The sequence below is a fragment of the Cynoglossus semilaevis genome, chromosome 17 (assembly GCF_000523025.1).
Source record: "Cynoglossus semilaevis isolate Cse_v1.0 chromosome 17, Cse_v1.0, whole genome shotgun sequence".
NCBI classification, from domain to species: domain Eukaryota; kingdom Metazoa; phylum Chordata; class Actinopteri; order Pleuronectiformes; family Cynoglossidae; genus Cynoglossus; species Cynoglossus semilaevis.
In genome coordinates, this window is record NC_024323.1 from 9,211,102 (window position 1) to 9,237,924 (window position 26,823).

At 41.4% G+C, this 26,823-nt stretch overlaps 3 protein-coding genes and 1 non-coding gene across 6 annotated transcripts; 1 reads left to right on the top strand and 3 right to left on the bottom strand.

Annotated features, from left to right (window-relative positions):
* Positions 1 to 664: 664 nt before the first annotated feature.
* ccnf (cyclin F) lies at positions 665 to 8,726 on the bottom strand. The gene is made up of 17 exons (XM_008329884.3): positions 8,431 to 8,726; positions 7,347 to 7,498; positions 7,115 to 7,221; positions 6,959 to 7,026; positions 6,659 to 6,855; positions 6,471 to 6,524; positions 6,128 to 6,232; positions 5,902 to 5,979; positions 5,292 to 5,446; positions 4,856 to 5,020; positions 4,633 to 4,756; positions 4,130 to 4,310; positions 3,850 to 3,937; positions 3,357 to 3,456; positions 3,097 to 3,230; positions 2,627 to 2,805; positions 665 to 2,210 (listed from the first exon to the last, which is right to left on the bottom strand). The coding sequence occupies exons 1-17, from the start codon at positions 8,441 to 8,443 to the stop codon at positions 1,771 to 1,773; spliced, it is 2,340 nt and encodes a 779-aa protein (XP_008328106.1). The 5' UTR covers positions 8,444 to 8,726; the 3' UTR covers positions 665 to 1,770.
* Positions 8,727 to 17,643: 8,917 nt separating this feature from the next.
* On the bottom strand, positions 17,644 to 21,871 carry tedc2 (tubulin epsilon and delta complex 2). The gene is made up of 8 exons (XM_008329883.3): positions 21,257 to 21,871; positions 20,749 to 20,810; positions 19,914 to 20,475; positions 19,780 to 19,833; positions 19,626 to 19,704; positions 18,968 to 19,115; positions 17,975 to 18,156; positions 17,644 to 17,859 (listed from the first exon to the last, which is right to left on the bottom strand). Exons 1-8 carry the CDS (start codon positions 21,358 to 21,360, stop codon positions 17,710 to 17,712), a joined length of 1,341 nt encoding a protein of 446 aa, XP_008328105.1. The 5' UTR covers positions 21,361 to 21,871; the 3' UTR covers positions 17,644 to 17,709.
* trnat-agu (transfer RNA threonine (anticodon AGU)) lies at positions 21,062 to 21,135 on the bottom strand. The gene has a single exon. It is a non-coding gene; the product is annotated as a tRNA-Thr (tRNA).
* Positions 21,872 to 22,115: 244 nt separating the features above from the next.
* hmox2b (heme oxygenase 2b) lies at positions 22,116 to 26,743 on the top strand. Of its 3 annotated transcripts, none has more exons than XM_008329881.3 (6): positions 22,116 to 22,198; positions 23,460 to 23,552; positions 23,776 to 23,893; positions 24,032 to 24,523; positions 24,964 to 25,087; positions 25,249 to 26,743. In XM_008329881.3, exons 2-6 carry the CDS (start codon positions 23,488 to 23,490, stop codon positions 25,374 to 25,376), a joined length of 927 nt encoding a protein of 308 aa, XP_008328103.1. In that variant the 5' UTR covers positions 22,116 to 22,198; positions 23,460 to 23,487; the 3' UTR covers positions 25,377 to 26,743. The 3 variants fall into 3 exon arrangements, with proteins under 3 accessions (XP_008328103.1, XP_008328102.1, XP_008328101.1); XM_008329880.3 differs by lacking the exon at positions 22,116 to 22,198 and adding an exon at positions 22,592 to 22,686; XM_008329879.3 differs by lacking the exon at positions 22,116 to 22,198 and adding an exon at positions 22,705 to 22,995.
* Positions 26,744 to 26,823: the final 80 nt, after the last annotated feature.

Genomic DNA, 26,823 nt, shown 5'->3' on the forward strand with positions numbered 1-26,823 from the left:
ATGTCACTTTTTTTTACCTCAGAACTGGAACTATGGCTAAAAATCGCAACAGCTCATCAAAAATAGAGAAAAGATTGGGGGGGGGAAAGCGATGTTCGGTCTAAAAGTACAAGATACTGGGGCTATTTTAGTAGCCTAGTTACCTTCAACCTTTTATAACGCCAGCTAACCTGGTGTGATTCTAATGGAGTGGCCATTATGCAGCTTTGGCCACAGCTAATTATGATTATTTTGAGTGGGTTTGTTGATATGCATTTTAATATATTTTTTTAAACAGATAGAGATGGATCAGATTATCCAATAATTTTACTTTTATCATGAGGTTAATATTCAGCACATTTATGATGTACTTAAATAAGCGTCATTAAAAGCAATTACCATTACACAGTATTTGCAGTCCTTCATCATCGTGCTAATTTGACTTTGTTAAAGACATTCTCTTCGGACATAACTGTCTAGTCATGAGACATAAATTCAGTTATTCTAAACAAATCACTGCTGACTGGTGTCATGGTTTTCAGAAGAGGAAAACCTTAAAGACCTCGTAGAGAACCTTCACTTTTGTTTTAATCTAAGGCTTAATTTTCTTGATAAAGGCAGTAAATTAAAGAAAAGGCTATTTACCTAATGCATGACAATTAAAAACACACTAGAGAAAATGTGCATTTAAAAAAAAAAGATTTTATCTCAAGACAATACTCACGTACATATTCACATCAGAGAAATAATACAAAAATACTGTAGAAAAAGCAGATTTCATGTAAAAAAAACCTGCACTTTTGGAATGAAGCAATTACATTTTCAAGTAGTGGTGGCAAACTCTCTCTCTCTTTTTTTTAATACATATAACACTATGTACATTCATTAAAACCCAGACGATAACCAGTCTGGAGCAACAGTTCCTAAATGTACTCAGTCAGTCAAAATCATCTTTGCTGTTGTGTTCTGTCTTGAATGAGGTATACAGTATTTTTTGAAGACCTCATTAAGTCGTATTTTTCTCTTTAGTGTCTGAACGTCAATTTTTTTAGGGCAGTAAATCAAATTCACTCAATACATTGGATAGTAATGATTGTTCAAGCATAGTATTAAACCTCTGGTCATGATAAAAGTGCTGGACTTAATGCTGAGGTTTACAAACACCCATGGTCGGAACGATGGACATTTATGTTAATTCTCACACAGCAGGTGATTCTTTCTCATTGATTCTATTTGAGTGTGTGTATAATTTATTATTTGTTTTGGTTTTCCTAATGAGATAAAGTCTACAGTTATTAACAGAACCACAGGTATATGAATACAGACAACTATAAGTCTTCTTTCACAGCTGTTTCCTTTAAGGTAGATGCCTCAGAATTCAAAATATGAAGTACTGAACAAAAACTAAACAAGTATACAGTTAAAACTTCAAGACAGACCTTAAACAGACATCTGTTTTTGACCTTGACCTTAAACAAAGGCTGTAAAACACAGATGATTTTACCAGTGTCCTGAGAAATAAAACATGTCCCAGTGGTTTGAAAGCTGACTGTTGGTTGATGGGAGGTATTTCATTGTACCTGTAAACACGATGAAATGTTATTCAAAAAGGCTCATTGATAAACATTTTCCCTTGTTTGTTTTAAAGCACAAAAAAAAGAAAACAACATTGATGGAACAGTGCAGACTGACAGAAGGGAGAAACATTGTCCAGAACTGAAGGAAAGTGCTGGAGGACGATGTCGGAGCAAGTGGTCTGTAAATGCCCCAGGGCCATGAGACCACCGCCGACTACAGACTGAGAAACCCCACACCGGCCGGGTGTGCGTCCTCCTCCCTGTCGCCCTCTTCACTTTCCATTTCGCCTCCACTGTGTGCTGCTGCATTTTTCCTCTTCACTTGTCTGCTGGAGGTGCCCCGGGGCCTATGTGTGGGCACCAAAAGACGGAAGCCCAGTTGGCCGCAAGCCTCATCCAGAACAGTGGTAAAGGATTGAAAGAGAGGCATGAGGGACGAGGAGGAACATGAGGATGAGGAAGAACATGAGGATGAGGGGCTGACGCTGGGGACAGAGGAGTATCCTGAACTATGAACAGAGAGGGACGGGTCTCTGTTCCCCATGTTTACGTCACAGAAGCTGTCTTCATCACTGGACAAGGCCCTGCAGTACTCTGATCCCACGTCTGTGTCCGTTTCTGTCAGTGGATGCAGTTGGACTGAAACCATTGAACCTGTTGCAGGAAAAGAGTGGGTTTTAATTATTCAGGCAGAGTTTAAGTGTGTGCAGCTGATGTCATCCATCTACATCTCACCACTGTACTGCGTGCATAATATTAAGGCCTTAATATATGAACTTGCTTACTGTGCTGGACACTGGCTGAGTCATCATGACTCACAATTTACTTAAAGACTGAATCATCTAAATGTATATAAGTCAGTATCAAGGTCAGACATTAGTAAGGGTTTAGGACAAAATGCCCTTAGAATGTTTAGGACTGTACTCACAACTACAACTTGGTAAAGTCATTTAGAAAAAAAGGAGAATAAACTGTTAGATATTTAGGTCTGTCAGTCTGAAGTCTGAAAAGTATGTACTCCAGGAGAGGGTAGGAAAAAACCCCCAAAGAAAGGTCTTTTCAACACTTACAATCAGCACCCGTCTCTCCTTCGCTTTCTTCTTCTTGGTCCCCTTCATAACCTGAGCAGGAAGTGTCCAGACTCCAGTCCAACATGTCCCCCAGCAGCGTCTCCTCCTGATTGGACAGCTCTGCTGTGGGCGTGGCTATGAAGCTGGCTCTGTGGGCCTGCATGCTGTTGTCACGCCTCCTGTGGGGAGAAAAGTGAAAAGACGGAAAGGGACCAGTGAGTCACTACAGAATCTCACAGATGGCAAACAAACAAAGGCAGAACTGAACGGATCTCAGATCTGTGTGTGGTGGAGCACAGGTGACTCAGCAGCATCTTAGCTACAGAACGAGCAGGAGGCAGCAGAAGAGTGGGGCTCACTTGTCAGATTAGTTTTAATTTCCCATAAGTCACGAGTGTTTAAAAAAAATAATAATAATATATATATATATGTTAAGGGATGATATTTTTGTGTGCTGGAAAGTCGTTTACCTTTTGTTAGTGCTAGAAGGAGAAGCCATGAAAGTGTGGATGTCTGTTGGCTGACCAGTGGGGCTGGGAGGCTCCATCTGAGGCTTCACCTCAGGAATCTCCAAGATTTGACACAGTTCTTTGTAATCCATCACCTACAGGCAGCCACGAAAAACAAACATTACACAGCGAAAACACAACAACGTGTCTTATTTGAAAATTATTGAAAGACAGAAGTCAGTTACAGTAATTTAATCTGCCAAAGAAAATAAAACCATCACCTTTTGTCTGCTGATGTGCTGGTAAGCTTCATCCTCAAACCTTTGCTTCACTCCAGTCAGGGAAACATGTCTGTAGTCTTTTGGAACATCCTGGCTGAAACTGCAGGTGACAAGAGAAAAATGAAACCTTGTTACATTCAAACATAAACAGGTTAGTGGATGCAGTCATCACTAATCAAAGTGAGTCACTGTAAACAACATCACTGTGACTCAATAGGTGATTCAGTAATGGCATTGTGAAACCACATGCTGCTGATGGAATTTCATGCCTGCAGATTTCTGAGCACAACACAACCCCCAATGGACGGCCATTTTTTTTCCCTCAGTCTCACACACATACACAGACTGTATGTAGCAAAAATACAAACTGCTCCACTTTTGGAAGAGGCTGCAGGTGTTCTGCTTCAAACGCAGAGGTGATGTCATCTGTGTCACAGGCAGTTTGTTGATGATGATGGAATAAAAAAGTCCTAGGAAACACTGAAAAACTCACCACTTGACATAGAGCAGCACACAGAGGGAGACGAGGTCCTGCTTGGAGAAGCCTGTGTGGTCGACCAACTGACTGGGCCAGAGTGGAGCTGCAGAGACAGAGAACAGAAACATGAATCACAGTGAGAAAAAAAAACCAACCTTGGACTCAGTAGAAACTGTAAATCAGCTTTGTTTGGAAGGTACTGTCTGAAACAGGTGTCAACGTTCAGAGAGGGGTAGCCCATGTTTTCAGTTGGACATGTTCTGTGTGTGTAAGTGTGTTAGGTTAATGTTATTACCATAGTGATGTAGTGCTCGTGTAAGCAGTAGTGCAGCACAGGCCAGTTTGGCAGGTGGCGGTGTGGAGAGGGCGCTGTAGAGCAGCGACAGTTCACAGATGTAGCTGAAAAGGTGAGAAGACCGACTTTCCAGGGGTAGAAGAGACAGAAGTACCTCCCCATAGTCCAGCAGTGTGGGGCTCTGAGGGGGGAGAGGTAAAATTAGTCCAATGACACAATTGTGGCACTGAGACAGATTTTCATGACAGGAGATTTAATTTCTCTTTGATTTGTAAAGTAAAATCAAAGTTAGAACTGGGTTTTATTTCCATTTTTTTTAAACACCAAAAGAATTATTCCCTTACTGTGAATTCATATCACATGATTTTTAATTAGTTATTTGTTATTCATATAGCACATCATTACAGACATAGCAGAGTCGTGTGTTGTGGAGGTGAAACTGGCTAAAATACATGAAACACTTAGAATTTAGAATATGCAATATTAATACATCTTAAACTCACTCTGATCTTTCCCTCCAGCACAGAGACCACCTCTCCCATCATGCGAACCAGGTCCTCATATTGGTAGGTGTTGTCAGTGAGCCAAACTGCTTCTCGTATTGTGAGGATTTCTTTACTGACGTAGCTGAAAACGACAGTATATAAAAATTATTGTATGTAAAAAAAAAAAAAAAAAAAAAAAAAAAATCTCAACTCAACAACAACACAGGAAGCAGATTCTCACCGTGTACAAACCACCATGCAGGCAATGCCCAATAACTGAAGGCGAGCCTTGGGCACGGAGCGGAGAGCCAGGTATCTATCCACACAACCCACCGTCACATGGAGGGTCAGGCTGGAGAAGTCCTTCATGGTGGTCACCTCCACCAGCCAGTCCACCAGGATGTACCTGAAGGAGTTTTAATATATTTAATGAAATTGTGGGCCTTATCAGAACATTTCTTTGTAATGTCAGTGGTTGATCACAAGGTTTCAGTCTCTTCTATCCTAGAGTGTATTGTACTGTAATCATGGGTAAAGGCGGCCACATAATAAGCGATATCACATCATCAGAAATCAGTGAGTCATCAAATCGACTCTAATACGAATATTAAATTAAATCCAAAGATGTCGTTCACAGAGACTGTTATTCATGGTTCAGTCTATATGTTCTCATCTACCTCATAGTGTCCTTGATGCCTTGTCTGAGGATGCTCTGAGAACAACGCCGTGACGACGGGTTGGAGGAGCAAAAAAGTTGGGACACCAAGTCAGAGCAGGCTCTCGCCTCCAAACCCAGTGGATTTCCAGTGCTGCACACTTTGGCCAGAGAGAGCTGGGAGAACAAAAGGGAAAACAAGGAAGAATTTAAATCAAGTGAAACTTTGTCAAATCACAGTGCACTGTGACATAGTTGATGACAGGTTGATGTAATTACAGACCATCAGACTGTGATGTGTCACGAGTTTTTCATTTTTTGTGTGACAAATTTTGGAATTTAAAAGGGCAACAGAAAAATGTCATCAGCTGTCACCACCTTTTGACTCTGACTGAAAGAACAAACTCAAAATTGTCTCTCTGGCCAAATGGAAGTATGACAAATAAATCACAAGCTTGACAAGAAGAAAACCTCCAAGAATACCAAGCTGTCGTCTTTCACATTGTCTAAGAAAATGACATGGTGCACTAATGCTACAGACTGACACGGTGGGTCGAGTCCATAGCAGACTTAATCAGAACAAGAACATTTTTAATCTGTTCCTGGATGATAATCTACTTTAAATAACACACCTGTGCCTCCCAGCAGCCTTTGCCAGCATAGTCCCTGAGGGTTCGGACACACTGGAGGTATCGGCCTGGATCTGCCATCTAAAAAAACAAATACATAAACACATATATATATATAAACACATTTTGAAACTTAAAAATAAAGGAGACTTCATTATTGATTATATAATTGTAATATAAGAAAATCAGATGAGGAAGAACATCTTTGCCTACAACTACACAGACTCACAGCTGCTCTACGATTGTGTTCCCACAGCATGTAGGAGCTCTGAAGACAGCCTGCCTGCGCAGATTCTTCCAGCATGGACAAAGCCTCAGACTGCTTTACTTCATCCTGGAAATGTTAATGTATGTTAAATCCAGTTCAATCGATACAATTTCATGTACATCAGCATGATGGTATGTCTAACATTTCCTAATAGACAAAAATAGCCAAAACATTTCACACTTAAACAGGGAAATGGAGAAGCCAAAGGCAGATTCAGTCAATTAGTATAAAATACAAAAACAATAGCCTTTATATCTGTCCGTCTTGGGTCACGACAGAATTGTCATACTGTTGTCATACTCACCCTAAAGAGATATGAAACTCTGGCCAAACAGTGCAACAAGGGTCCTTTTTTCTCCTTTAAAAGAAAGAAAACATTCAATTAAACCTGATACATGAAAATGTTTTATTTAGTTTTACCTAGATCAGCAGGGAATAATGTGACATTTGCATTTTAAAATGTTTGTAATTTGAAGTGTCCATAAAACCTACCACATTACGGTCGCATTCAGCCTTTAGATGGTCAAACACCACCGCTTTGCAGCAGCTGCCAGTGGGTGACCAGGGTGGACGGATGAAAACCCAGACGAAAGGATCTGCAGTGGGAGGACGCAGGCTCTCTGCCAGGCTAAAGAAGTGTGAGGCCTTTCGTCCACACACATCTGCCTGACCCGCATCGCTCAGTACCGCTGGGAAACAGGAGAGAGCATACGTTAAATGTTGCATTCAACTTAAGCAGCATTTAGAGAAATTAGTAAAATTGTTGTTTAAATTACGGATGGTCAAACTTACGTCCTTCGTTGTATAAGTAAGCAATGCCAAGTTTCACAGCAGCTTCAAAATTCCCCTTTTCAGCAGATCTAAAGAAGGAAGTTCTTAGGTCAAAAACAAAAAGAAGTATTTGCGAGTATGTGTGAAGTATTTGTTTCATTAACAGATTGACTCTACCTTTCAAATAGCCATAAAGTGTTGGGGGACGGCCAGGTGTCTCTAAAACTGACCCTAGCCCATAAACTGGAATGGTTGTCAACGATATCACGAAGTTGGGAGTGAACCTGTGACAGAAATAAAAAGCATTAGTCCTCAGAGTGGACAAAAAAAAGGTTGACCAACAACAGAAGCAGGCAGGACTGACAGACCCCTGTGCGGAGGTGTTAGTGTGTCCAGTGTGTGTACTCACAGCTCTAACTGACAGCAGGTCCTCAGCAGAGAGGCACTGGAGAACACACAGGAGAACGTCCTCAGGTAGAGACAGCAAGGTCAAATCTGGAGTTCGCTTACGGACCCGCTTCCGTGTCGGAACTGAGTAGCATTTTGAACAACGGCAGTGGACTAATTGGAAAACAGAACAAATAAATATCAATGTCATTTATAAATTACACATAATAATACAAAAACAATTCTGTTTTGGAAATGTATATGAACAGAATGGCTACAGATATGGCTGAGGTTACATATTTTTGGTAATTTAAATTAATATTAATTAAAAACATGTTTTTAGACAATTTAGACACGGGGCTGTTTTAACACTAAAAGGTTTGGGGGGGAAACGTTAAGGTGGGCTTTCTTATGTCCTTAAATCCAACGCAAGAGACAGCAGCTATGCAAATAGTATTTGCACACTCAGCCACACACACTTCACATCTTGATGTGTAATTCTCACAATAATGACAAACAAACATTGGGAACTAATTTAAAACAGGTCAGAACTCAGTTTCTATGATGGCACAATTAAAAACGACAACGTTGAGTAATTTACAGGCGATCCTGACACAAATGTTGTTTAAATGCAAAATATTAAAATTTATATACTGTAGTTACGCCAGCTTTAGTGAAAAATGTCGTAAGAGTTCTTTAATAAAACTTTTTCTGCATTAATAGTTGTGTAATGTCGGGCGATTTTGAATCTGACAGGGAAACATTCAGGGCTAGTGAGCGCCCAAATTTCCCTCCTGGGGTTCAGAGACGTTTGTTAAGATATGACATGTTTCATAAGGATAAATGGCCATACTTAATTTTAAAACAAAACGAAAGTTGGAAATTTAAGATTGTATGATTGTAAATAGAACAAAATGTACCCCCATTAAAATTACACCGAATTACAGGTGGTTACCCTGGATAACGTCTGTCCGGTGGCAAATACCTATCGGAACTGCTGTCTGATACAAGGCTTTACAATAAATCAACAGTCATTTATTGAACAATAACTGATTTTGATTTTGTTAGCACATAAATGCAAACTAAAGGTAAATCATGTTACTCACCCCCTGCTTTCATTTCAAGTATAGCAGTCTCCCCAGCAGTGGAGTCGATAAAGTTAGCAACAGCTCTTCGAAGCTATTTAAACAAAGCGGCGATTTTAGCTATAAAATCACAAGTACACGTAGATTTACAGGTACACTATACACTATTTTGACTCAGTAGGTCAGCCTGCGGTGCGATTAAATTCACTGACCACACTGAGTTGAACAACTTCACTAATAGCTTTACAAATTGTGGATCCTAGTCCAAGTTCTAATTCTTGCACGCTTCCCCCCGCAGTTAGACCCGCCCCCGATAGTAACGAGGGACCGCCCGCGCGCACCGTTTAAACTCCACACAAGTTCTGGTTGGTGCGAAGAGGTCCCACCCTGAAATAGCGTCACTACCTTTTCATTGGTCACGAGATAAAGCGGATGAGTCTATTGGTTGGAGTTTATAAACTGCAAAATAGTGTTCGATTATTGGAAGACGTGACGCATTTTCGAAGTACGCGCTCGCCGGTGGATAAATGTGATTGGTTTGATACGAATACGAAATACGACTACAGATCCGCCTGTTTGTAGTGCATTATGGGACGTGAAGTGAAAGAGGGAATACCGTTTAAAGGTACGCTATTAAAGGGGTAGATACACAGTCAAACGGAACCAAATTACGTGGAAATTTTTATAATTTTTATAATAAAATTAATTTCATATGCCCAAGATAATGAGTCAAAATACATTTTGTGCATATGTTGGTCGCTGAATTTGTTTAAAGATGTCCATAAGTGCATGGTGTTTCATGATACAATGTAGCTGCCTGTTAACATTCATTTTATGAAAAGCTTGATTGTTTAAGCAGAGCCCAATCCTTTGGAGTACTTTGTGACATCTAAGACACCCAAATATCTGTGACATGAAGTGACAAAATCAATAATGGTGACACTTATTATCATTATAATTGATGGGCCTGCTGTTAATCACATGGTTGAATGGTTGTCACTTTACAACTTTCTCTTCCTTCTACACACACATATATATATATACACACATACATATATACAGTGGACATGTGAGGTGATTTTATTTTTTCCCTCTCTCCTTCTATCTCATGAATCTGTCAATATTTGTGAGATCAAGCGGAGGAAAAAGCTAAAAGCAATTGGTTTGTCTTCCGACACTGCTGTCTGCCTTTGATGACATGACAAGATGAATAAGGATTAAGACCACCACCACTAATGGAGACAGCATTGTAAATAAATGGACACTGCTATCTCTGCTGAACACCACCCTCCTAATTATTAGTCTTAGAAAATGGGCCATAAAAGAGCCCAATAGCCCAACACAGGTAATCACTGGCCCTCAGACTTTCTATTGATCATCCACTGACCCAATCTCATCATCACCTTTTTGTGCTAAACACCACAGGACATACCTGTCAATAACCTACCCATGGTGTGATTCTAATTTTACAAAAAAAAACTGCTGTATGTTGATCCAATAGATACCAAACTTATGACCAGTGTAAAATGATGCATAAGAGAAAAAACATCCAATGAGCTCATAGTTTAGTGACCTCAGATGGGGCACAAGGCGCTGGTGGCAGTCATTGTTTCCATAGAAACCAACCAATCCCAACCACTTTCTCAGTAAAACACATCAACTAAGCAGTAATGGCTTCATTGGCGAAAAAGATCAATTAACATGTTTATTCATTCTAATGGGAAATAATCATAGCCATAAAACTGTACTTGTGACGTTTACAAAATTGCACAAACTGCGGGGGAATCCATTTCGGATGCGTTCATTAATTCAGGGAGACGATTTCTCTCTGCTAAGTAGTCCGAGTATGATCTGAGCAAAAGACACTGTGGCTCATAGCCTCACCTACTGCATTTATAAATGTAATGGTTTATTAATGAGATGCTATAATTGTAAATTCAGCTGTCATTGACTAAAATGCAAAAAAATAATTTCAATGAATCTTTTAATTAAAGTGTATAGTATAATTCTGCATTAAAAAAATATTTTTGCCATGATTGGACACCAGATTGTGAATTGAAGTGATGTTCTGTGTATAGATGTGTTGTAGTTGATGTGTTGTTAAACACATTCACTACAATACATACGTCAAGTGTGTGTTACATTTGCTTGCTATCTAATTTGACAATCTTGGCAGAAATATGTAATTTCCTTGAAAACAGATGTTGTGGGGGCTGAAGCAGAGCCGGAATGTAACTTAATCCCACCACAAAGGTATTATTTGAATGCAGGAGCAGGCAGTGACTCATCAACTTCACAGAATGAACTGTCCTTTGTACTGCACAGACGATGTTGATTAGGAACTGGCATTTAAAGCCTAAACAGATTCAGTCATGTGAAGCATATGGAGAATGTCCAAAATCTTATTTTACTGTTTGTTCCATTTTTATCTGATGTCAGTTTTGCATCATTTAAAACTGTAGAAGCCAATAAGATCTGAAGACTCAGCTCTGCAGCCAAGTCCTGCAGACTCAGAGGCGGATGAGTTGCTCCCATCTGGTTTCCTGTAATCTCCGCTGACTTCAGCGGGCAAAGTGACCACTTCCACTTCATCTGCACTTTGCCCCTGTTGGCCTCCACACCCTTGATCCAGACCCAAACACTGCTGCCTCCACAGCCACAGATGTTTCCCACCACACACACTATAAAACAGTCACTCAGATATTTGCTGTATGTTACAAAAATAAGATAATACTGTACTTGTCATGGAAAGGCTGGGGTTTGCCCAGGCCATGTCTTTGCCAGTAGGGGGTGTCATTTATTCCACTTGACACTAGCTGGCTCTAAAAGGCATGTCATGTCTGAGTGTTTGGCCGAGTCATTCAAACTGTCAGCGCACAGGTTACTGTGTCTGTATGCAGAACAGGGGGGATTCTAGTGGTTTTATTCTACAAAGGATTTTTGAATCTATTTTCACTTAGATATAATGACAGTCATGGTAAAAAAAACCTGACAAAATTTTAGAGCCCGAAATCAACCTAAGAACTGCATCTTCACAATAACATTTATTACATACAAACAAAAAAATTACAACGGTAGAAATATACAGTACGAATATAAAATGATCAACATATGATATTTACAGTATGTTTATATACAGCACCAAATCTTACAGGACACTAAAACAAACATCGAGTGTGACATACAGCAGAGTCAGATGACAGGGCTGAGGTAGATTATACATTTGTTTCAAAAGAATGGGAACTCACTGAACGTCACTGAATTTATCCACTGGCTGTCAGATTATAGTGAAAGCACGTCGGCACTGGCTCACCACTTCCAGTTAAAAGCATCATAAGTCACATGTTCTGCATTTGCTTTCCTTTTAACGTTGACATTTCCCTCCTCTGCTCTCATTTGTCAAATGTACACTGAATAGCTGTCGATAACTGTGCCAGCGATCACCAACATGTGCACGCCGGGCTGCAGAGAGTCATTAGAGTGAACAGCAATGGCGCGTGAAGGCAAACACCTCCTGGTGATTGGCCCGTTGGCCTTAAAGACATTCTTTGGCATTGTCTGTTAACTGCTACCTCTGAATGCATAGACACAGTAGGTTTATCACATCTGGGAGGCTAAATCAATTTCAACACAGACCAACTCTTCTCACGGGTTAAGAAGTGCTAGAACACAGCACCGGACACAAGGACGGCCACGTTCTGTACTTTAAAACTACTTTAACCACAAGTAGATTTTTTACATTCATAATAAGTAGCACAAATGAGAATGTTCATGATGAGGACAAAATGCCATCGTCTGTTGGAGTCAGACAGGACAGAGACTCCAGCACAAACATCCATTGGTAATTAGAGAGGAAAGCCTTTGACTATATTTCCATTAAAATGGGATTTGCCCCTCCATGTGGCACTAAGAGAATAAAAAAACACTAGTCTGCTGTGGGGCTAACAGTTGTATCTCTCTGTCAAGAGGCTGTCTTGCCTTTAATGCCCGGACAAAACACAAGGAAAATGACAACAAAGACAGAGTCAGAAACAGGGAGCCGTGACGGATGGATGAGGAAAGTGCTGTCCAGCCAAAAAGAGACATGAGGGAATACATATGGAAAAGCAACAGAGCTGTTTTCCATGAGTGCTTGCTCAAGGCACCAGGCGGGAGGGGCTGTAGGCGAGCAGGATCAGTCCAAAGTTTCCCTGCAGTGGCATGTCCCCCCAGGCAGTGTCCTTCAATAATCCTTGCCACCCTCTGTGGAGTCGGGGCTCTCCAAGTAGACAAAGATTAGGGGCAAATGCTCGAACATGGCTGGGACTTGACAAAAAGTCACTGTCTCCGTGGAGCTGAAGCTACAAACACTGTGGTGATATTTTTTTTTCCTTTTTACTCGGCACAGCCACGGCCACATTTTTTCCCCTTTTGCAATGAAAATCTAAGTCAAAGAGAATTCAGTTTACCAGAACATTTACTTGAGCGCAGACCTTTCGCTCCTCAGAAAGACCGTGCAGCCTCCACGGCTCGAAGCTCATACAGATGCCAGAAAGATCCTGCTGGACTCAAGTTCCTCTCTGCCATTGCGTAAAAAAAGCCCCCAACACATTGCTGCGGTGTCACAGGACGAGTGAATGACGTTGGCCCCTGACGCCGGTGCGCTGCTCTTTCTGTTGGGTATCGGGTTGCCGTCTTTGGCCCACTTCTGGCCTCTTGGATGGTCACCTGTCCAAGTAGGAAGAATGTTGTGACTGACGTGGCCAGTGACGCCAACGTTGACTCCAGCAGCAGCTCTGCATAGCGTATTGGGTGTCTAAGCGAGCTGCCACTGTTGAGTGCCACTGCTTATGTGAGTAAAGACTGGACGGGGCATGTAGCCGAGTGTGTAAATATGCATGCAGAGTGCAGCGCATATTTGTGTGTGTCTGGTCTGAGGTTGTTTTGACACTGGACACCTGCTGTCTAACGATTAAAACTGTGTGTAAAGCGGTGGTGATGCTTCTTTGCCCATCCAGAGTCAGCCAGATCTGACTGGCCAAACAGGTCCACCGGGTCCAGTCGCTGTTTCCACCCGTTCTGTTTGATTCTTCAGTCCAACTTTTTAAAACGGTATAAACTAAGTCCAACTCTGTAAAAAAGAACACAGGCAATTTATGACAGGGAGGTGGTGAAGTGCTGCTCCTAAAGCCAGTCCTTGAACTCCCAGGCTTTGGGCGGTGTCTCCTTTCCGGTTCCTGTAACTGTTTTCCCAGTGTGCGTCACAGGGGACACTGCTCAGAGGTGAGTGAGCCTCCCTCCTTCTTTTTCCTTTTCCTTTTCTTATGTACGGTCCAACAAGCTGTGGCCAAGATCAACAGCAAAAAGCCCACGACCAGTAGCACCACTGACACAACTTTAGTCTGCGGCAGGTCATTGTAGGTGTAGGTTACCCCTGTTCCTGCTACACCTATCACCAAACAGATGATTCCAAATGGAAAGATGCAGCGATACCAGGACTTCTCCATGCCTCCGGTGGCTTGGGTAAGACGTTCCAGAGAGGAGAGGACCTCTGGAACTTTGCTGCCACCGGCCTCCAGAGCCTGGCCGTCCTGTCCGGAGCAGGTCTGGGACTGAGGAGGGCACGCGAGGTGTCCTGTTGTACAGCCCATGCTGTTGGTGTGGGCTGACGGATCCTGGAGCAAGGCTGCAGCACCGGTCTCTGGGTTGGAGTTGGTAGTCAGCTCTAGCCTGGATATAGAAAGAGGTGGAGAGAGGCAAAGGCAGAGAGAGAGAGGAATGTGCTCTGTGTGAAACTGGACCAATAACTTGGAGTTGGAATAGCAGCAGTGTGTGAGATGAAGGTGTCTACGGCAGTGCTAACAATCCACTCACACTCTCGTCTTCTTTCCCTCCCTCTCCAGTTGTTTCTCTGTACGCTGCCTGTTGGCTCTTTGGCAGCACATTGTACACTCTGCTGCATGGAGTGATGGGGATATAAAGAACCAGAGGAGGAGGGGCCGGGGGAGGGAAGAACGGGGACGTCCGAGCGTTCCCATTGGTTGTCTTTTGTCTGACGTCCAACAGTGAAGCGGGGAGAATATAGGGGCTGATCAAACGGGTTGACAGACCACAGGAAGGGGGAGGGGAGAGGAGTTGACTCCTCCACGTCTTTACCTCTCCATCAACTCTCCTTTCAATTGTTTTGTTTTACTGCCACACACAAACTCACTAACCTGCCGCTGTGAGGAGACCAGAGCAGAGCAGGGAATCCCTCTGTACTTCACAACACAGAGCTGTTTTTTCTGTAGACTTGATGCAGTGGAAGGGCGTATTCACAGATGTTTCACTACGAGTGAGAAACTTGACACTAACTTTTTCACTCCTGCATACTGTACTCTTCAAGGTACTGTACGTCGGAGTTACATAAAAATGAATGAATGGAATTGTCTCTTTATATATATCTACATCAAACATTAATGTAGACGCGGCTCTCTCAACTCAAGGAACGCAGCGTTTCAGTGGCCACTGTAGAACCCCTAAAAAGGGAGGGTGGGGGTTATGTACGTGACCAAAATGATTTTGTATTTGTGATTCTCGGATCCTCGGACCACCCACCTCCACTGCTTTGTAGGAGTGTATTGAATAAACTGTTACTCCAGAACAAAAACACCCTAATGAGCATTCCCACACGTGACAGAGGGAGACTCATGAAAATCACAAAGAGCCCACACTCGTTTCCCACCCATACGCACACACACACACACACACACACACACACACTGCTGGTGACAGTTCTGTCTGAATGGAAAGAAAGTGTTAAATCTTCCAGAAAGACTGAAGAGGGGGAAAAAATCAATCAAGAAAGGCTTTCTCCAGATCTTCTAAATCTTCCTTCTCTACATCTGTAAAGCAAGGTTACCAGAAAGGATAAATGTGTGCGTGCAGACAAAAGTCTGTTTTTACCCTTGGGTGTTACCGGATTTATTTTTTTTATTGTGATGGTGGATTTTCTTTGCCGTCTTGAAGTATATCAGGTCATTGATATTTTTTTGTTAATTTGAGACTAAGTAGTTTTGGAGCGAAACACATTCCTTGTATTTATACCACACAGGACATGACTTTGTCTTAGTGACAGGTTTTTCCAATATAATTAAATAAAAGCGTTTCTGGTCAATAATGTTCACAAGGCGGACTTCATCAGATTAAGAGATAACTAATGTTCTCATTAAAATGCCCAACATGCCTCTGTCTGTACAGAGCAACTCTTCCTATATTAGGATGCAGTATTCTGAAGGCGGCTTTGGCCAAGGGAACGGTGAGGAAATCCAATAATAAAGCTACGAACAGCACAGCTGTAGATGAGCAACAGAGGGAGGAATGTTTGTCACCACAGGGTGAAGGAGGGAAAAAGAGCTTTTGGAGTGGATTCTTGGTAACACTGTTCTGTTTCTGTGGATTTGTACTTAGACTCAATTGTTGTGGTGAACTGAGGCTAAAATAAAAGTGACAAAGAGAAGGAATGAAAGAAAAGTAGCACGACTAATGAGAAAAGAGGGGAGTTAGAAAGCCCATCTAATAATATACTTCAAAGCATTTATTTAGCATCTTTTTCTAAATCATTTAAGGAACACTGTTTTTCTTTCTTTACTAAACAGGATTTGCATGAAAATGGTTTCATATGAGTCCCCCCCCCTCCCCCCACTGTCATCTATTTTTACCAGTGCATTTTCTTCAGGTAAATTTACAGAAAAACAATCCCAAAGCCCCGTAGAAATATCAGACATGGCAACCTTGTTCAAACATTCTTTCAGTTTTGAAAAATCTAGAGGTTAAAAAAGGGCGTTCAAATAAAACATGACACAAAGATACGGTGCTAAAACTTGTCTTAACAGGTTTCATTTACTATAATCACACACTCCAATGTGTTTGCCACAAAGAGAGAGATTGAAGGTCACACCGCGGAATGTGACGTATATTTCTTCCAATGTTCCACGCTGTGACAAGGTGGAGCCATGAGCAGTACGGGACAGAAGCGTGAGACGTGGCTAACCTGGGCAGGGCCCGGGTCGCGCTGGTGGGAGTGGAAGGGATCTGTTTGTGACCGGCAGAGCCAGGCAGCAGCTGATGTAAGCGGGTCACAGGAAGGCTGTGTTACGTAGGCGTCGCTCCCACTGGGACCTGTGGTGTAGTGCAGTCGTGATCTCGAGGATGCGCCTCCTCCTTTACTACGTTCACACACACTCATCCAAGACTGTATGGGCGTCCAGTCCTGCAGAGATGACCTGGCACCGCTCCAAGAGTGATGAGACCATGAGAGCCTCACAAAAGTGTGACTGGATATTTATTTACAGCGTAGAGTATGTGGTATTTTTGTACTTCTACTCATCGAGACAAAAGTAACCGACCCCTCTGTAACTTGTTATTCCCACACTTAAAGGAACAGACCAGTTCTTGCCTGTGTCACTCAGTGAGGCAGTGCATTGTCTTTGGCACAAACAGCTTTAGGTTTGCATGGTGGTTGATGCAGCGGGAGGCCAAACACCCACGCCCTGCTGTGTGAACCCACTGCCTCCTGTCACCCAGTCTGGCACAACCGGCATCACACACATGGCATCTGTGGGCAACAAGGCTTCTTGGCCTTTGGTGCATAAACCATCATCATCATCATCATCATCATCATCATCATCACACTGGCAGTGGAGGAAATGATGGTGAATAATTCTCCCAGTCCACAGATGTCTTGCTGGTTCTACCAATGTGATCTTTTTGTAACAGACACAAAAATAGACATCATGGAAATCAGACAAATGATGTGAAGAGATGCCGCTCCACGTCAGGGCAGACAAACAGTATCAAATTGTGTTTCCTAAATGTTTACTGCTGCGTGTCCAGGTCAGCGCTTGGCCCCCAGTTTGTGATTTATTGAATTGTTTGAATTCAGGAGCTAAACCCACTGATGTACGTTCATGACAAGAGTTACGTCATCTGAGTTGAGCGCCACTGTCGGCAATGGGTGGGTACATGGGCTTGATCAATCTGCCATTCTAGTGATTAGTGTTAACTGTCTTTGTAGCCATAAGTCTTCTTGTAGGTTTGTACCAGGGTCTTTTTTTCTGTAACAACATAAAACCATGAGCTGTAGTGGGTTTGACCTGAAATATTTTTGAATATTTTTATAGGGAATTTACTTTGCTTTAAATGTTCTGTTGTGTGTTATGTTGTTAAGAAACCTATGGTCAAAGAACTTGTTCTTATGAAAAATGTTTTTATTGAGTTACATGATTATATATATATATTTTTTTTAAAGCACAGCAGAGTGCAACACAGTATGTTCTGGGTTCATTCAGGCTCAGTATCCAGGACTACAGCAGGGAAACGTTCGCCTCCTTCACCCAGGAGGGAGTACATGTCTCTCAGAACACTGGGGTTTGGACTTCCAGAGCCAGGACATACAGATGAGAGATGAGGAGACAGAGCCTGAAACAAAGCCTGTGAAACGGGAAAAAAAACAGCATGTGAGACCTTCATTCCAGAACCTATTAGTGAAAAAAAGGCCTGACTGATGATTTCATTAACTGTTATGAAGGAGGTGAAGATGAGTTACCTGGTCGAGGTCTATCTCCTGCTGCAGCAGTGCCACCTGCATCCTCTGCTTCTCCAGCTGTCGGAGCTCTCCTTCTGTTGTGTACGTCACAGTCAGAGGTAAAATTGAAAGCATCCCAATATTTGCCCCAGTGGGGCAGAGACATCCTTCCTCTGGCCTCCATCGATCCCATGCTTCCATCTCTGACGGAAAATTAGGTTATTTTTAGAGCAGGAGCACGAGCGCCCTTAGCCCAAAATATTTTTCTCCACTTTGCTGCCTCAGCTTTAAATAGCTGGGCCCTTTGCTACGTCAGGACAGACAGTTTTAAACGTATCCATCACAGGGATGTGGGCGGTGGTGTGTGTGGGGAGGAGAAGGAAAGAACTGATCTGACACTAAGGTTTCACTGCAGCTTAGTTTTCATTTTCCACTTGAGCTCGTTAGCGCTGTATAGATCTTTACAATGACCGGTAAACATCATTCCTGAAACTGAGACGGTCATATGACTGGAGAGGTGTCCAAGACGGCAGCCTCATTATGGTGGCATTATCCACAGTCATAGAATTTCTAACATCTAATGCACTATATCTGTCTATACGATATCTATCACATTAACACACATTTAATTATGTTAAAAAAATTGAATTTGGAATGGATCAAAGTTTGCAAAAATATAGAAATGAGCAAGGAAATTTGTATTTTTTTTTAGATTTAGCCTCCAAGCAGCTAACGGTTAAAAAAGCTAATGTTTTTGTTTGATAAGTGGATGGAATTAATGGACGTAGATGTGAGTGGCTGTGATTCTGTGCTGAAAACTTTAATTTGAATAACTTTACTAATTAATAATCAGGATGATTAAAGGAAACAAAAAACACATTTTGGTCCAATTTAAGTGTGTTTTTATATGGTGTTTGCATCTCTTATAGCTGTAAGACTGACACTCCTTGCCCCTTATGTCCTTCTCTTCATTCCTGTAACCATGACCCACGTGTGTGTGTGTGTGTTTCTTACCAGACTCGGCTGCTGCTGCTTGTAGGGTTGATTTGACATGACGCTCCTTCCTGTGACGACGATCGCTGACATCATGTCGTGAGTGGGATGGTTTATTAACCTGAGCTCTGGTCTCATCTGTGATACCACATGTCACATCTTCAGCAAACTAGAGTAAGCAGAAGGCAGAACAGTCAGAAGAACAAATGGGTACGAATTAATGTTACAATAGAACCGAGTTGGTTGGAAATTTTTACTGGCTTTCAAAAATCAGTAGCAACAGAATTCTGACTAAAACCCATGTTCAAATCAGTTGATACATATCAAAATATACCATTTGTAGCCACAAGAGGGCACCGTCTACATTTGGGACAACTGAACGCTGCTAATGCCACTGACAATACCCGTCTTAAAGGCTTACAGATTTAAAAATCACAAATAAAAAATGTATTTTGAAAAAAGAAATGGGACTTATAGAGATGAGAGACGTGTTTTTTCTCTTTACTAGGATTTTTTTTGACAGATGCAACCAGTGCCCCACTCAGTATGACACAAACACGTGCTCTTTATGGAAATCAGGTCTGTTCGTTCCTTAATTAAATATGATTAATCGTGGAAAAACCGTTTGGTTCTGCTCCTACACCGCTGTCATAAATTTAACTCATAAAACTAGACTTACCGTCGTTCTCATTCTGTGCAGGAAGTGATCTCTCCCTGGAACAGTGTCCCTCTGTATGGCAATAACGTTTTCCCACAACCTAAAGACAATGTAAAGAAGGAACCTTAGTGACACAAACATTTTGTGATTGTACTGAGAGGTGAATTTCATCCACCTGTTTTCCTTGCTTCGTAAGAATTTCCATTTTGTTATCTGCTCATAGGCACCACTGTCAAAGACAAACAGAACACTTAGAGTATAAAACTAATTCTCAATTATTTTTACCCTGTCAGCGCTGTGAAAACGTACCCTTGAGGTTGAGAATTAAGTGCCCCAGTCTCATCTGTGTGTGATAAAGGCTCTGGGGTATTTGAAGGAGCTGTGCTTGAGTCATCCCAACTGATCATGCTGCTCCTAGTGGTCTTCTTATGTGGGTGTGAGGTTGAGATGGTATTAAGAGAACCAGACCTCGGACCAGCCTGCTGCTGCTTCCTGGCAGCCTGCTGAGGCCCAAACCTAGCTGAGGAACTTTGGCTTTTCTTTTTCATTTGCCCCACATTTCTGTTCCCTGAGAGTCCGGTGCCCACTGTGGAGGAGCGTCCTCCACGCATTTCTGTCGTTGTTGTGGCGTTGCATTCACTTTTCTTTTCAAGACTGGTTAATTTTGAAGTGGATCTGATTTGTTGACTTTCTTTGGGAATTTTTATGTGTTTTGAGGTTGAAACAAATCTGTCCGGTTCATATGGAGATCTGGATTGTTTGTCTCTCTCTGGGTTCTTTTTCCCTGAGCTGGTGCGGACCTGAAGAGCTTTCTCCAGTGCTCGCTCAAGCAATTCTATATCTTCCTTCTCCCCCGGTGACGTATTTATGTCTGAGGATAGCAGCATAAAAGCATGTGGTTACAGTTCAGCTGCTTAATCTCAGTGTACACAGAAAGTCTATTTCCAGACAGCATCCTTTTTTTAATGTGGTGTACATGACTTCTCCCATGTATCTCAGCTTATCTTGGGAAAACCAAAAGGAGCTGTGTGAAAAATAATCATGCTACATATATTTTTAAGTTCCCTCTCAACATTATATTAAAAATCTAGGCTTTTTTTGACTTATTTTTAGAGTCTTATTTTACACTTATCGGTCATTTTACCTGTAACAGCAGCCTCTGCACGATCTAACAGATGATGTTCATCTGTCGCTGTTGGTGGAGTCCTACAGAGACAAAACTAGTTAGCACACGATTACAAATAGCAAAGTACAATATCTGCACAAATTTTGATTACTGTAAAAATAATGTCAAATATTGTAAGTACTGCAGTGTGTAATGTACCAAGTTTTCTAGAAATTGTGTTTTAATCCTTATATATCCCCTATATGTCCCCGGTTATACGTTTGCAAAGGCAAACTAAAAACATTATTCAGTATTTTCCATTTAAGTGTCAAAGTAATTATTAAAAACAAAAAGGCACTGCTGGGATTCGAACCCAGGATCTCCTGTTTACTAGACAGGCGCTTTAACCAACTAAGCCACAGCGCCAGACGGAAAGCAGTGCTGGCAAATCACATTAAAAATGCGAGCCTATACATAGTCAGGTTACATATATCTTGAGAAAACCACTTGCTATAGAGCGAGTTACAAATAATAGTAATTTACTTACAAGCACTGTAGTATTTCTCTGTAGAGCCGAATACTTTCATTGATCCTGGCTTGTTCAGCTTTACATGATTTAATAGCTTGTTCAACGGAGGACAGCAAGGACATGATGGTTGCAATCGAGCTCTTTGTTCGACCATATGTTGACCGAATGGACCGCGTTGTCTTGATTTCGACTGTTGCCTGCTTTAAAACCAACTGAACTTTTCCCGCTGATCCACAAAGTCGAAACGGATGCGGAAGTTACACTGCATCCACATGTTTGCGTTTTCCAATAACATATGTTAAATTACACAACGACTGACCGGGGGCAGCTGTTGCAGCAAAGCTCGTCTAATTGTGCTTATTCAGAATAAATGTTATAGTTTAACTTCTACTGTATCAAACACAAATAAACGGAGTCGTAATAGTCAATTCTCGCGAGAACTGTTATGGTTACTGCGTTTTCCGGGTTTTCCCATGTTGCTATAACAACCAATGATAGCTAGATAGACAAATTGTGAGTTTTAATAACACATTTTTGTACAAATGTGGTCTTTAAACAAATTGTGTTGTACGTCATTGTGTTTTTTATTATTATTTTTGGGTCACGAAAGTAAAAGAATGTTTTAATTTGGAAGTGGATAAAGCCTGAATAGGTTGTAAAACGTTATATTCTCATAAACTTTCATTCATACAAAGTTGCTTAAAAAAATCGGTCTTTGATGGTTTATATTGGCTTTTATCAGCGCTCTTCAATGCATTAACCCACCCCGTTGTCCTTTATCAGACTGCTCCGACAAAAGCTACTTAATGTAAATGCAACAGCTTTTCAATCTGCAGGGAGGTGAATCATCTCATGGGCTCATCTTTTCCCCCACTAACCTCCTGTGGCTCAGTGGCAGAATGAGGGCGGGGGATGTGAAGTACAACTCAGCAGCTGATGAAGCAGCAGCAGCCTCTGATTGTAAAACACCTTTGTTCTTTCATTTGTTCTTTCTCCCAAGCACACAAAGAGTATGCTATTCAAAGATTCACACACTGCATCCTTTCAAGAATAAACAAATTCTTGTTAAAAAAAACAATAATACAATAATTCAGTTGGTGCTGTTTGTGATATTGGTATTGCTTGAAGTGATATCCAATGTGGCTAGGAGTGTTCTGTCATTTGATGTGCAGTAGTACCCCTTTGTTGATCAGACAAAACTTCGTTAAATCTCACAATCAAATCAAATGAAATAAAATTTCAGACAAAAGTGGTAGACATAGAAATGGAACATTTCTCAATTTATGTGACATAAATTGACATTTTCAACATTTTTTTTTGTTGTGTAAAAGGTACAAAGTTGTGAACAATGAATCTGCGTCATCAGCACTGTTGACGACAGGGGGCGGTATATTCTATTTACATTCGGCATTATAGAAGACAGCTCAGCAAACAGTGGTGCTGTGAAGGTTAGTTTTCACAAATCTGTTGTGACTCTTCCGCCTTAGGTCATATAAACTAAACATGACAGGGAGATTTTTTGCGTTCCTGTGTTTGTGTACGTGCAGTTTCCAATCGCCTGTGAACGAGGTTGTAGCCTGTTATAATGAAAGCTAGTCGCTTTGCTAACTTAGCTAGTAAAGTTAGCAGGTCCTCTTGGATGAGAGGCCAAACGTCTTCAACTTACTTGAGGAGAGTCCAGCGGCTTACTTTAAAACAGCTTTTGCGATTTTTATGATGACCTGGATGATTGAGAATATCTACAAGAAAGCTAGCAGGTGCGAAAGATTAAACAGAAACCAAGTTTGGTAACCGTCTGTGTCAGGTAACCTTTATTTTTTTTTAAATTACTGTCGAACATTAGGTTTCAGTTTGAGGTCAGATCGGAAAATGTAAGTACATCACTGACAAAAGAAAGAATGACACAGCTGTGACGAGCAGTTATTCTGCTCGTCATTCTATACTGTGATTATCCAGTTGGCACCAGAAGGCCTTTGTTGTCTAACGTTATGGGTATTGTAAAGCCTTGGTACTCGAGTTAAAACAAAATTACGCGAGCCTAAAAAATAACATACTCTGAGTAAACCAGGAAAAGGGGCATAAACCAGCTGGATTAGCTAAAAGACAGTAACTTCCCTTTGGACATCATCATCATTGCAGTTACCATTTAATATCCCTTTACTTTCTTTTGAAATAATGTGGTTTCTACATTTTTTTAATTGATGGTGAACTTTATACACAGGATCACACCACAAAGGTCATCAGACAAAATGGAGACGACAACGACAGCCAATGGAGACGGGCCTGTATATGAAGAGAGAGAGGAAAAACTGAGGTGAATTTCATGTTCCTGAAATTAAGAAATTTCAGGAACATGACATGAAATTACTACTTTAAGACAGATCAGAGCAATATATGGTACAGAATTTAGCTGAACGTGACCAATTGGTGTGATGGGAAATGTTATTTGATTGTCAGGTCTCAAATATTTGCGTTTTTGTAATTGTTTCTTGTAAACATGTCATGTGCAATTTTTTTCCCATCTTACTGCCTTCCAGTCCTGAAGATTTATCTGAGATGTTAGCAGCAGGGACCAAAGAGGTCCATGAGAAAGCTGAAAACACACAGTTTGTGAAGGACTTCCTTAAAGGTCGCATCCGTAAGGAAATCTTCAAGGTCAGTTGGAGTAAACTCAGAGAAAGTTTGACATGATGAAATCAGGAATATTCTTCAAGGTCAGTTGGAGTAAACTCAGGAATATAATTCATGTATGACCATTACCAATAATCGTAAACTAACATTTTGTGTCTTCAGCGTGCTACTGTGGCTCTGTACTTCACCTACAAGGCCATGGAGGAGGAGATTGAGCGGAACAAGGAGCACCCACACTTTGCCCCTCTCTATTTTCCTGCAGAGCTCCACCGTCATACAGCTCTGGCCCGGGACCTGGAGTATTTCTATGGCCCTGAGTGGCAGAGCCAGGTCAGCTGCACTGAGGCCGCTCAGAACTATGTGGATCGTATACACCAGGTGGGACAAGAGGACCCGGTGCTGCTTGTGGCCCACGCATACACCCGCTACATGGGAGACTTGTCTGGGGGACAGGTGCTGAAAAAGGTGGCACAAAGAGCCCTGAAGCTTCCTCCCACAGGAGAGGGACTGGAGTTCTATTGTTTTGATGCCATTCACAGTGCCAAGTCTTTCAAGCAACTGTACCGCAGCCGAATGAATGAACTGGAACTTGACATGGAGACGAAGAAGAGAATCGTGAGTGAGGCTGTGAAAGCTTTTCACTTTAACATGGAGGTAAGAGTGGACGAAGTTTCTTCTTCAATAAGTTATAACAATGGAAGTGATCTGAATTCATTTTTCAATGATAATTTTTCCTTAAATATACACGATCCTGTTACGCCTACATAAGAACACAGTTCTTTAAGTGAGTTGACCCGCTATTAAACCAAGAAGTCAGGTCTTTAATAGCCTAAAGTTGAAAGATCTTCTTCCTCAGACACAGACAGTGTTTTACTGTGTTTCTGTTTAATATATTGACAGTTAAAGTAAAAAGAGGAGATAAATGGTGATGTGCAATGTGTATGTAAAGAAGTGTGCATTTTTTTGTATTCTGTTATTACTTAAATATATTTCACTGTATATATCTTAATTCTTGTCTGTCTTCTTTTGCCCATTATATGGTATTTAGTAGGAAAATAAAGATGTGCTATTTATTTATTTATTTTTGCTTGTAGGTGTTTGAGGAGCTGGAGGAAATTGGGAAAACCATCCAGGAAGAGGTGTTAGATGCGGGAATGCCTGTCCATGGAGCGATGGGTGGTGACATCAGCAAATGTCCCTACTATGCTGCTAAAATGGGTATGACATTTGTTTGTGTTTCACAATTTACCTATGTAGCTATCTGCTGCCACCTATTGTTACAGTATTTAATTGTTCTACCCATCACTGTTGCATAAATGCACACAGACAAATGAGGAATGTGTTTGAAGTGTGTGTTTTGTGTGTGTTGGTTCTTCCAGCGGCCTCTGGAGGAACCGCATACTTTTGTCAACTGGCCACAGCTGTGCTGCAACACCCAACAGGACAAGTTCTGCTTGCCACCTGGTTTGCTGCTATGGCTGGACTGGTGGCCTGGTACCTGATGTGATCCGGCCTCGGGGTCTTTTCACTGCAGTAGGAGGTTAAGAGGACAGTAAGGACATGAAGTGCGTTTTTATGGGTCATGGGTCCAAGTTAGTATAACGGTTATGGCTAAAGTTGACAGCAGATGTACTTGGACCAGAGAGATGATCAGTTGGACCAGTGGTATGCCATCCTTACCTTCTCAAAATTCTTTTTTTTCTTCCTACCTCTCCATCCATCCCCATCTACCTCTACATCCCATCTTTCTAGGCACTTATGTTGGTGTCAGAGATGCTTTTTCCCAGTTCTAAACAAAACCTTTACAATAACTCCCTGATGCATCCTGTTGCCTAAACTAACTATAATAATAATTCCTTATTCATCCCACAATAGGGACATTTAGTTTGTCTTTCCAACCGACAGAGGCCGCCACAGGAGGCGCAACTATACAGTGATCAGAAAAATTCCATTGACATATAGAAAAGTGTAAAAATGTATTAAAAGTTAGTTTTGGTAAAGAAGGCAAAGAAAAAAATTATGCAAAGTCTATGCATAGAACAAAGCTAGCTTGACTGCTCAGTTGACTGCTAATAAGAAGCAGTGGTTTATCCATAATTTTACACATAAAAGACTCCACACTTCTGACACTGCCTGAAAGTCTGTCCTCGCTTATTGTTACAAAAAATGAAAAGTAATATTTCACATATACTGTACTTCAAATGTATTCTAATGCATGTTAAAAATGATTTTTACCATGTTGCATTCAACTGACGAGTTACGTTTTAACAATAGACTTTCAGAAGCAGTGATAACTTATGAACACTCTTTTAAGGGACTGTTTCCTGCAGCTCTGCCCTTGTTTATGGTACATCCACAGGTCACTACAGCTCTGTGTTCATGATCCATACTGTATTGCAGTGCACTCTGTGGGCTGGAAATATTTTTTTAGTGTTATTAATTTCAAGATGTAACTAGAAAAATGCTGCAGTGCTGTGTAAACTTCTTACAGAGCTGTGAAGTTTTAACGTTTATTTCAACAAAGTTGTAATGGTTTAACTTTGGAAGCACTTTTTGGAACTTGTTGGACCCGAAGTACCAAAGGAAATGTGTTAACTACTACTGCATGAGGATGTGCAGTATTCACAGAAACCCATCCAGAAGAAACAGCTGAATAATAACCTCCTCTTTCGTCCATGTTTGAGCTGATGTTCATGAAGCCAGTGCCAGTGTATTAAACCGGAGTGTGTAAGGACATTTACTTGAATCATGATGGAAGCAGTTGTATGAATGTGGAAAAGGCTGTTTGACTAATTTACGTTGATTTGAATTCACCTCATCTCACTAACCTCAGTTTTGTTCACCTGGTGTTCCTGAATAAACAGCTTTTACCCAGTGAGTGTCAAGAGTCCCTGTCAATGTGGCAGATCATTTGTTACGAAGTATGGTTTTAATGGCTCAAGTCTTTTAGGTGC